Consider the following 12,788-nt stretch of genomic DNA (forward strand, 5'->3'; position numbering starts at 1 on the left):
CAATTTGGGATAAGGATTTTGTGGAAGTTAAAGATTCTCTTGTGGGAGATTATACTCTATCCATCTCATGTATCAACAAAGCAGACAACTTTGAATGGGTTCTAACAAATGTTTATGGGCCTAACAAGCCAATTGAAAGAGATGATTTTTGGATGAAGCTAGACAATGCTTAAAGATTATGGGACCTTCCATGGTGTCTTGGTGGTGACTTTAATGTCATTCTCAAGTGTGATGAGAAGAAAGGTTGCAATAAAATCACTAAAAGCATGAGGTATTTTGCTAATTTCATCTACACACATGATCTCATTGATCTTCCTATGAAAGGTGCTAGATACACTTGGTCCAATAGACAATCAAATCCTGTCATGTTTAGTTTAGACAGATTCCTTCTTTCTCCTTCTTTTGAAGCTCACTTTCCTTTTTCCTCCCAACTTGCTAAAGCTAGGCCTACCTCAGATCATATCCCTCTTCTCCTAGACATTTTTGATCCTTATTTGGGTCCTAGTCCTTTTAGGTTTGAAGTTATGTGGTTCTTGGAGAATGGTTTTCTTAAATTATTAGAGGACTGGTGGCAATCTTTTTGTTTTGCAGGTACAGCTAGCACAGTTTTATGGCTTAAGTTGAAAGCTCTTAAGGAGAAACTAAAATTATGGAATAAAGAGGTATTTGGTATCACTAATTTTAAGCTCAATTTTATTCTTGAAGAAATCCAAACCATAGATGTTTTTGCTGAAGACAACATCTTGTCTGGGAGTTTGGTGAATGAGAAGATCAAGTTGAAAACTGAGTTTGAGAAGGTTACTAAGATGGAAGAGATTTCTTGGAAGATCAAGTCTAATACAAAATGGTTGCAAGAAGGTGACAGGAATACATCTTTCTTCATTAGTCAGGCTTCTTCAAGAAGAAGAGCAAACAGGATCAGGCAACTTTATGTCAATGGTGAATTAACTACAGATAGGGATAAGCTTAAGGAGCACATTGTGGGTTATTATGAGAACTTGTTCACAGAGGAAGAAATTATAAGGCCAGAGTTGTGGATATTGAGTTTGAATGCATAACTCAAGTTGAGTCAGACATTTTAGAGGAAAACTTTTCAGAAGAAGATGTTATCAATACTCTCAAAGAGCTTGGTCATGACAAGGCTCCTGGCCCAGACGGTTTCCCAATTATGTTCTTTTGAAGTGTTGGAGTTTTCTCAAACAAGACATCACAGATACCATTACTGAATTCTGCACAATTGGTAATATTGATTCTAAACACAACTCCACTTTTATCACTTTATTTCCAAAGAAAGAACATGTTGAAACAATAACGTATTGTAGGCCTATTTGTTTGTTAACTATTGTCTACAAAATCATTGCCAAGGTGCTTTCTTCCAGACTTAAACTTGTGATGGACAAGTTGATATCTCCAGTTCAATGTGCTTACATTGAAGGAAGACATATAATTGATGGAACCCTAATTGCTAACGAGATAGTAGACTCTAGACTTAGATCAAAAAAGGCAGGCATTGTTTGCAAAATTGAACTAGAGAAAGCTTTTGATAGGATAAATTGGAAATATCTTGAGTTTGTTTTGTCCAAAATGGGTTTTGGTAGAAAATGGTGTAAATGGCTCAAGTTATATTATTCCACTTCTTCATTCTAAGTTCTTATGAATGGGAGTGCTTTTGGATGCTTCAAGATTTCAAGAGGAGTTAGACAAGGTTGTCCAGTCTATCCTCTCTTGTTCAATATTTCCATGGAAGGGTTTTCAAGGTACATGGATAGGGCTGCTAATATGAATCTTTTCAGTGGTTTATCTGTTTCTCCTTCAAGTATTGTTGTGAATCACTTACATTATGCAGATGACACAATTTTTTCATTGATCACAACAAAGATGAACTTCACAACCTTTTCTCTGCATTACAATGTTTTGAGTACATTGCAGGTCTTAAAGTCAATACTGCAAACACAAGACTCATTGAAATTGGAGAAGTACCTGAGCTTTCTTCTTGGGCTGCTGAATTTGGATGTGCAATAGACACTCTTCCATTTATTTATCTTGGTATGTCACTTGGTGCTAAGGATAATTCAAAACACATTTGGGATGTTATTATTGAGAAGTTTGAAGCTATATTGTCTACTTGGAGAAGATGTAGCCTTTAAAAAGGAGGTAAGTTAACTTTGCTGAAATGCATTTTAACCTCTCTACCTATGTACTACTTCGCGTTGTTCAAAGCTCCAGCCTCTGTGCTAAAATTTTTGAATAGGAAGATGAGGAACTTCCAGTGGGATCATGATTCTGGTTCAAAAATCTCTCATATAGTCTTATGGGATTTGGCTTTAACTCCCGTGTCTAGAGGGGGTCTTGGTGTTTGTAATTTAAAAATCATGAATCTTACTATGTTGGCCAAGTGATGCTGGAGATATGACATTGAAAGAGACAGATTATGGCATCAAATCATCTCTGACAAGTATGGTATCAATTATTCCGTCCGGGTTCCTGAAAAAGTAACATCTTCTTACGGTGTTTCTTGTTGGAGAGAAATTGCAGATGCTAATGTACTTATTGCATCTCATTCAAAGTTTTTCATACACTCTGGTAGACAGATTTCATCTTGGAATGATCTATGGATTGGTAACTCTTCTTTATCAGTTGCGTTCCTACTTATTTATAGAATCTGCAGTGACAACAACACAAAACTTGCTGAGATGATCACTGTCGAAGGCAGTTGGAAGTTTTCTTTCAAGAGATGCTTGACGGATATTGAAGTTCAGGAGTTTGCTTCCTTACTTTTTCTCATTGGTGACTCTCCACCGCAGTTAGATACTCTACCTGACACTAGAAGATGGACTTTCAATACGACAGGTATCTTTACTGTCAAGTTTTTATATACAAAGTTGGTAGAAACTAATGGCTTGGCGTAATTCCCATCTCACTTCATATGGAAAACTGAAATTCCACCAAAGGTAAAATTCCTGGTCTGGTGTTTAGTTCATGGCAAACTAAACACGATAGATAATCTAAATCGCAAAGGAATGGGTCTTTATAACTCTTGCAGTCTTTATGGAAATTCAGAAGAAACACAAGAACACCTTTTCATACACTGTAAAGTCACATCGAAGCTATGGCAGTCATTAATTCTGCGAGATAATATTGCTTGGGGTTTTCCTAATTCATTCACGGCATTAGCTCATGGATGGGATAAGAATATCTTTTCAAGTTCTGGTAACTTCATTTGGGAGATGATTCCGGCAGCCATTGTTTGGGTTATTTGGCGTGAAATAAACTGCAGAACTTTTGAAGAGGACTATGATTACAACACTGATATTGATCTAGTAGTTGATGCAAAATCATTGCTTCTCAGTTGGGCTGCAGCTGCTGGCAGAACAGTTCACTTAACTTTGCTAGTTCTATCACTAATACTTGGGCATCTATTTTCATGTAATTTTTGAATTCTTTTGTTTTTTGGTTTTGCTACTTCTGGTAGATCTCTCTGTAAATTCTTCTATCTTATAAAGTTCTTACTTTCGATCAAAAAAAAAAGAAACGAATATAATTAAGTCTTCGATAATTAACATCGACTCCCTATCGGCTAACCTTTTATTCCATCCAGTCACCAATTCTCTTTACTGTTATATGCACGGTTTTTACATTTTTTAGGGGTACATGTTCCTCGTTAGGATACCCCTATAAAGAACACAAAAGTTCTTTGTTATGAAACACTATACTAATCAAGTAACCTATGTAGTTTGGTTGTGTGTTGTGATGGTTTAGCACCACTAATTTCATTTAGAAAATACCTGAAAAACATTATGTGATTTTGCTTCATAACATGAATCGAAAAAACACAGTAAGCAACAATAACAATCGATCCAATGCTTTCAGGATCATCATGACCATAAGTATCTTATCTCCCAAACATCATTTTGGCCTATCACAAAGGAAACTATTTCGTTTCTTGAATAACATGTCAGAGGAGTCAGAGGTCAAAATACCTCGGCTAATAAGGGATGTGCACCCAGGGAACGTTTTGTGTTATAGCAAACGGATCAACCTAGAACAATTAGTCACGAATAGAAATATAAATGAAATCAAAGTAAAATCAAGTACACACAACACAAGGGTTTATAGTGGTTCGATCAAGATGATCTACATCCACTTGCGAAGACAACGAAACGATTGTTGCGCCAAAGCCTGCGGAAGCGTTAGGTTTCACTGCTACAACGGTACCTCGGTATTGCCAAGAACACAATTACACCCACAAGAAGAACAAGTATTTAACGAGGTTGAATCCTCGGGAAGGAATAACAATTTTATATATCACCGTATAGGTAGGAATATACAAAGCTCAAGCAGAGAAGAAGAGAACTCTTACTAGTTCTGGTGTGTTTTATCTAGTTCTCTCTATGGCTATTTATACACATCAATAGGAGTGGACACATTCCTTAACAAGGATTACTTTTCTACAAGTATAGGGTTTCCTAACTTAGCTCTAAGAGACAAACCTTTTAAGCTGCTATACTTAGGACACAAGTACTTGGTTTCCTTAACCAACTAGATTTCCTAATCTAGACCTTGACCGACCTACCAACTATTCTCCACCTCGGATCTTGCATTCATGCATGAGACGATCAATAGATAAAATCCCCTCCATCTTCCAACGTTGATTGAACCATCACTGGCTGCCTACGTATCCTCAATAGGAATCAAAACCGACCTAGTTCTCTGAAATGGCCTTGCTAGAAGGCCTCCACCAGGTTCCTAAGAACCTCTACCCCAAAAGTGTTTCTTACCAAACTGGAAGGATGTGGATCAATTTCGAACAATGACGAAACTTGATCCCAGATACTACTTTAGTCAACATATCAGCTGGATTGTCTTTGGTGTCGATCTTCATAAGTAGAATGTCTTCTTCTTCAAGAATTTCTCTCACAAAGTGAAATCGTACGTCTATATATTTGGTTTTAGCATGATTCACTTGATTCTTAGCCAAATAAATTGCACTTAGACTATCACAATGCACGGGAAAGTGGTCTTGCAAAACTCCTAAGTCATCTAGTAAATTTTGTAACCATATAGCCTCCTTAAATGCTTCTGTCACTGCCATATACTCCGCTTCCGTAGTTGAAAGCGCCACAGTAGACTTCAAGATTGATCTCCAACTAACTGGTGCTCCTGTTACGGTAAATACATACCCTGTAGTTGAACGTCTCTTATCCAAATTACCAGCATAGTCAGAATCCACATACCCAACACACAACTGATTGTTACTTCTATCCTTCACAAACTCCAAGCCAACATCAACCGTACCATAAAGTTACCTCAAAATCCATTTCACAGCTTGCCAAAGTCCCTTACCAGGACAATGCATATAACGGCTGACTATAATAACTGCATGTGAAATGTCTGGCCTTGTACATACCATCATATACATCAATCTACCAACGACCTCGGCATATGGGACTTGGAACATATACCTTCGCTCTTCTTCGGTAATGGGAGACATACGAGCACTCAACTTAAAATGAGCAGCAAGGGGAGTACTTACAGATTTAGTACCTTCGTAGACACCAAACTTCTGTAACACTTTCTTCAAATATGCCTTTTGAGACAAACAAACCTTACCCTTCTCTCTGTCACATTGAATCTCCATACCAAGAATGTTCTTAGCCTCTCCCAAATATTTCATCTCAAACTCAGATGACAACTTGCACTTCAAATTATCGATCTCTTTCTTGTTATTCGATGCAATCAGCATATCATCGATACACAAGAGAAAATATATGAAAGACCCATCACGTAGCTTCTTGAAGTATACACAATGGTCATAGTGACTTCTTGTGTATGTTTGGCCTATCATAAACTGGTAAAATCGCTTGTACCATTGTCTTGGAGACTGCTTCAGCCTGTACAACGATCTCTTCGGTTTACATACACAATCTTCTTTTCCAGCAACCTTGAACCCTCTCGGCTGAGTCATATAGATCTCCTCTTCTAGATCACCATGTAAGAACATCGTCTTAAAATCTAGATGAACTAGGTCTAAATCATATTGTGCTACCATATGGATTGATGAGTGTTTTACCACAGGAGAGAACACCTCATTGTAGTCAATTCCTTCTCTTTGGGCATAACCTTTTGAAACTAACCTTGCCTTGTAGCGTACTTGATTCACAAAAGATCTTTCTTTCTTAGCATATACCCACTTGCACCCTATGGCCTTCTTACCGTTCGGAAGCTTCATAAGAATCCATGTGCCATTCTTGTAAAGAGAATCAATCTCATCCTGCATTGCTCCTTCCCATTCTTTACACTATGCACTGCGTACAACTTCTAAATAGGAAGTGGGAGTACCATCTTCAACAACTGGTAATGCATAAGCAACAAAATCATTCATCCAACCAGGTTTCTTGGTTGATCTTCTCGGTTTGCTGGTTGTTATGGTCTCCATGACCGTAGCTTTTGTATCTTCTACTGACTCTTGTTCCTCTTCCTCAACAGTGTCACTATCATTTGGAACTTCAATAATTACCTATCTTGCAGACCCAATGTCTTCAGAAATATTCTGAACAGATACAAACTTAACTGGAATTGGTGGAGTTGCATCAATCTCCACCTGCTGCAAAGGCTCACTAGTACTGGTGCTTTTGTCCTCCACCTTCCGAGAACTCCAAGACTTTACCATAGACATCACATCGAACGTGACATCTCTACTCATGACTACCTTCTTTTCAAATGGATTCCAAATCTTGAACCCTTTCACTCCACTCTTCCTACCCCACAAAGATTCCTTTCACGGCACGGCTATCAAGCTTATTTTCACTAACATGATACCACGCAGGACAACCAAAGATATGAATTGAGTCATAGTCATAAGATGGTTTACCAAACCATTTCTCCATAGGAGTTTTACCTTCTAATGCAGGTGATGGCAACCTATTAATGAGGAAGCACGCATACGTAACTGTCTCAGCCCAAAACGCTTTACCTAATCCAACATTAGATAACATACATCGTACCTTCTCCAGTAAAGTAGGATTCATGCGTTCAGCTACCCCATTCTATTGCGGTGTCTTCTTAACTATGAAGTGTCTCTTTATCCCCTCATCCTGACATACTTGAAAGAACGGACCACTCTTGTACTCTCCACCATTGTCTGAACGTAGTACTTTGATCTTTCTGCCAGTTTGAGTCTCAGTTGCCTTTTTCCACCTCACAAATATTTCTAGGAATTCATCCTTATGCCTCATGGTGTACACCCATACGTATCTAGAATATCATCAATGAACGACACAAACCAATGTTTCCCTCCCAATGATGCATTCTTGGAAGGACCTCAAACATCTGAGTGAACATAGTCAAAAACTCCACTAGTATTGTGGATAGTGGTGCCAAAGCTTGTTCTTGTTTTCTTTCCCTTAACACAATGTTCACAAAATACTAAATTGCACGCAATAGCACCTTTCAACAAGTCTTGTTGAATCATCCTATGCAACGACTTCTCACCTAGATGTGCAAGTCTCATGTTCCATAGCTTTGTCTTCTCGGTAGCTGCACTCTCGATGTGTTCAGAAATAGACACATCCCCTGTTGTTGTACTCCCAATAAAGTAGTACAAGTTATGATGACGTGTTCCCTTCATGATTACCATAGATCCAGAGATTACCTTTAGAACACCATTTTCAGCGACTATCTTATAGCCCTTAGCTTCCAAAGTTCCGAGTGAAATCAGATTCTTCTTTATGGAAGGTACAAATCTTACCTCCTTCAGCTCTCTAACCATACCATCATGCATCATGATATGAACACTACCAATCCCAATCACCATGAAGGCATGATTGTTTCTCATACGTACTTCTCCATTAAGCTCTTCAAAACTTGAGAACCAGTCCCGATATGGACATATATGATACGTTTCTCCAGTATCTAATACCCATGTACCATCTGTAATAGTACAAGTTGATGGTATCACAGTCAACGAGAAGCATCATCTGATTCTTCATTACCTTTAGCACTCTTCACCTCGGTATTACTATTATCTCCTTCTCTTGCCTTACGCTTGATACAATTCTTAGCCCAATGACCAAAGTCATGGCACCAAGCACACTCATATTTCTGCAGTTGTGTTCCCTTTACCATAAACACCAGTCTTCTTTCTCCTGTCTGTTGAACGACCTATTGCAAGAAGCAAGTCATTGTTAGCTTCACTTGCAAGGTCTCCACGATCCATCTTCCCGAACTTCTCACTACGCAATGCTGTGGTGACCTCTGATTATGTCATCTTGTCCTTGCCGTGCATTAATGCTTTAATCACGGGTTCATACTTTTCAGGAAGAGAGTTTATTAGATACAAAGCTTTTTCCTCGTCGTTGATCTTCTCATCCTAGTTAACCAACTCAGCAAGAAGTTTATTATATGAATCTAGGTGCTCGGTTAGGGTTGCACCTCTCTTTATGTTATAGCAATACAAATTCCTTTTAAGATGTATCCTATTGGCCACGTTCTTCACAAGGTATTCCTTCTCTAGCTTTTCCCAGAGATCCTTAGCTGAAGTATCGTGATGATAAGTAACTCTTACTGCAATTTCTAAACACCCTCATATCAAAGCAAGACATAATTTATTCATCTTGTTCCATTGCTTTTCAGACATCTCCACTTGCTGACCTTCTAGAGCTTCTTCTAGGTCAAGATGAACAAGAGCATCCATCACGTTCGTTCTCCATAAACCAAAGTTATTGGTTCCTGTAAACTTTTCTACCTTGAGTTGTGATCTATGTGAATGAAGTATTTCTTATTTTGTTTCTTTATCTTTATTGTGGACTCTGAATGTTCTCCTAAAGGATTTTTCGGATCAACTGTGTCGTCCCCGTCAACTATTGTTCACAAACAACCAAATATAGATAAAAGCAGAACATTTGAGATCAATGTTACCTCAAGCAATCTTCAGAAAAATACCTTCACTTCAACTACAATCCGAGTACCCGTATCCAAGAGCGTCTCCTTGCTCTGATACCAATTGTTGCGCCAAAGCCTGCGGAAGCGTTAGGTTTCACTGCTACAAAGGTACCTCGGTATTGCCAAGAACACAGTCACACACACAAGAAGAACATGTATTTAACGAGGTTGAATCCTCGGGAAGGAATAACAATTTTATATATCACCGTATAGGTTGGAATATACAAAGCTCAAGCAGTGAAGAAGAGAACTCTTACTAGTTCTGGGGTGTTTTCTCTAGTTCTCTTTATGGTTATTTATACACATCAATAGGAGTGGACACATTCCTTAACAAGGATTACTTTCCTACAAGTATAGGATTTCCTAACTTAGCTGTAAGAGACAAACCTCTTAAGCTGCTATACTTAGGACACAAGTACTTGGTTTCCTTAAACAACTAGATTTCCTAATCTAGACCTTGACTGACCTACCAACAACGATTTCAATATGTATCCAACAAAATTACGAGGTATTTGCACTCAATCCCCTCTCAAGAACCCTAACCCCTTTTGGTGCCTCACACTTTCTTCACATGAGTTTCTCTCTTTATTAAGAAGATAAGAGAAAACAAAATGGCCCTTATCTCTAAAGGGGAAAAGCCCAACTGAATACAAACCGTATTCAAGGCATGATACAACATTTTGCATATGGATCACTTCTACGCCACCATTAATTGCAAGGTCTTCTACAAGTACGAAAGAATGACGAGGGAAAACCAAAGTGAAAATTAGTCATTAATGATCTCGTTATAATTAATTATAAGAAATTTATTAAAAATCCCTTTTCAGTTTTCATAAAAGCAACCGACCACCTAAAGCCCCTAGCTCCAACCCCTGATGGTATAAGGATTTTGAATCTTGAGTTTCTTGGTACAAACATAGTGCGTCCACCTCTTGTCAAAGCACTCACAACTTCCTTCATGAAGCTAAAAGGGGAATGGTGGAACCGGACCAAGACTTTCCCAAGTGATTCAAGGGAGATAAATAAAATAAATCTTGTGGGATTAACAGTTACAAAAGTACACTCGTCATTTTGATAACGGCTAAAATACACTCATCATCTAGCCACCCGTTAAGGTCCACCAGCACCCCATCTGACAATCCATCAAGTAATATTAATAAACATTGGAGATTGGTTTTAAATTCAAAATTACCAATGTTCCCTTTGCTGGAGAATAAAAGGGTTGTGAAGAAACTAGGATTCATTCTTCTCCGTTAGAGATTCAGTATAACTACTATTCAGATTAGGACTGTCCATGGATACGGGTCCTCCTTGGGTATCATGTGATTCGAACCCGGATCCTATTTATAAGAGTTCGGTCCGGTACCGATTCCTAAATTTATGGACCCAGAATTGGACCCGTTAAAAAATTCGGGTAATCGTTGGTTTCGGTACCCATTGAGTATCAAGAAAACTATAAAAATAAAAATCAAAAACTTAATATCTTTCTTTTTCTGGCTTAAATCTAAATTTTTTTTACAAAAAATTATTATTGTTTCTTTATTAATGTAGTATTAAATAAAGATTAATGTAAAAAGAAAAGTAAGAATTATAGGGTACATATTACTCACGAATACCCGACGGGTATTACCAGTTTGGACCCGTTAATATTCAGGTCCAATAGGATAATTATCCGTTAATTCCTAAGTTGTTAATGGTTCCAACTTTAGGACCCCTTACCAGATCCGTTTTTACAGAGTCCGTTTCAATCAATGGGTACCCATTGGTAGCCCTAATTCAAACCGCTAATCTATGACCATTATAAAGGGAACTTTACTTAGGCACTGTTTATGAACATTAAATAAAGCTGCAAATTTTAAAAATCCTACGTTGCCCTTACTTTTATACCTTTCTCAAAAATATCCTTTAAATTATATGAGGCTAAAATGGTAAGTGTACAAAACCAAAATCAGTACACGATAGTCTTAAGAAATGATCACACCGAGGGTCCCATAAACATGTAAACTAAATACTTAGACACGAGCACAAGGGGAAGGCACGTGCATAGAAGAGCTGCCAAAATTTCCAACTTCCTAAATTGCCTTTATATCATGACCACATGAGTAATGTGTTACACATAAAAGTCAGGGTATATAGTAATTTGAATAATCTAAATAACAAGTGGTGAATCCCAGTCCCTGTGATACAAGATAAAAAAGTATTTTCCAGCTTGCACGCTCATATGCACGTAAGGAACAATCTTGTAAATAATAAAAGAAAACTTAATAGAAATAGAACCGATGAGTTTTTACTGGTTTTGGAGTGCACGATCACATTTGGTAATATGTATGAAAGGAATGATGAGTCGTCTGCATTGATGGTTGATGGTGGTGACAAACTGGACTTGATGATTAAGGTATGTCTGGGTTTTAATTAATGTTTCGACCTAACTTTTCAATGAACGATTAATCAAATTTATAATTGTTAGTTTAAAGATTTGTCAATTTGGAACAATAGGTTCATTTTGATTCATCTTATGTGTGTTTACTTTAACTTGAATTGATTGTTTTGATTGTGCAATTCGAGGGATAACTGGTTTTCCCAATTTGAAACAGTCAGGGTAATTCAGACATCTGAAATCCAAATCGATTTTGCACCCGATTAACTGACAGCTGGAAAATTAACAGTTGTCAACCGTTTGGTATAAAACAGAAAGAAAAAGTGAAACTAGATGTATTCTAACAATGATGAAATAAACATGTGTATTCTTGTATATTTTTAATTTTCCTGAAGATCAAATACTTTATATGGAAAGTTTTCAACAAAAAATGGGATAAAAGCGAAAAGAAATATCGACATGTTCGTTTCCAATATCGATAATGGTTGCACTTTTTGTATCCAAGAAGAAGAAATTGTTTCTAATTTATCATTTGGCTGCCCTAGAACAAGATTGGTCTTCAGTAGAGCTCAAATAACAGAAGTTGTTTCCTCCGGAGCCTCACTACATTAAGATAAATGTATATGTTGCCTTTATCCCCACCAATGGAACCAAAAGAGAAGTGGCTCAAGACTAGAGGTGTAAAACGTGCCGGCCCGGCACAGCCCGACACACGAAGTCCCGTGCTTCACGTGTCATGTGCCGTGATGTGTTGTGCCAACGATTTAAACGTGTTGTCTCGTGTTGTGCTTTACTAGTCAAAAGCTAGGCACAACACAGGCCACGAGCACAACACACGAATAAACGTGATATGCCGTGCTGGCACACGTGTTATAAACAATTTAAAATCAATTATGGTATACATTAAGTCGGACATTATTACGAGAATCTAAATAGACAACATATTATTTTTTGAAATTATTTCAAGTAAAATTAACAAGTTTATTCAACAAAAAGAAATACTCCATCAAATATAAAATTGGATGATTGTCATGTAAATCAATGTCCTAGTCAAATATAGGTAACAACATTATAACAACGATATTGACATATAGTTTCCAAATATTTAGGTATTATATGTGTTGTTATAAAAATATGCCAGCGTAAAATGTCAAAAACTAGTTATAATAGTGACTCTTTTGTGAAATATACACAAAAAGTGATGTATTATGTCTTGTTATATAGTGTATTTGCGCATGCTATGACGTGCTTTCTTAACGTGCTGGGCTGGGCCGAGCCATGTGCTTATCCGTGTCGCGTGCTGTGGTTTGCTATTGTGCCGATTAGACTAACCCAGCACAGCCCACGAAACTAACGAGATGGGCCGTGCTGGGCTAAATCACGTGTTGGGATGGACTGGGCTTGCTGGGCTGGGTTGTGCTCGTGCTGGAACAGCCCAATTTACACCTCTACTCAAGAATATAATGGAAAG

General features: G+C 37.7%; 1 protein-coding gene across 1 annotated transcript; it reads left to right on the top strand.

The window, feature by feature from the left end:
• Positions 1 to 266: 266 nt before the first annotated feature.
• LOC113316582 lies at positions 267 to 1,058 on the top strand. The gene has a single exon (XM_026564744.1). It carries the CDS (start codon positions 267 to 269, stop codon positions 1,056 to 1,058), a length of 792 nt encoding a protein of 263 aa, XP_026420529.1.
• Positions 1,059 to 12,788: the final 11,730 nt, after the last annotated feature.

Source organism: Papaver somniferum, chromosome 10 (genome assembly GCF_003573695.1).
Source record: "Papaver somniferum cultivar HN1 chromosome 10, ASM357369v1, whole genome shotgun sequence".
Taxonomy (NCBI): Eukaryota; Viridiplantae; Streptophyta; class Magnoliopsida; order Ranunculales; family Papaveraceae; genus Papaver; species Papaver somniferum.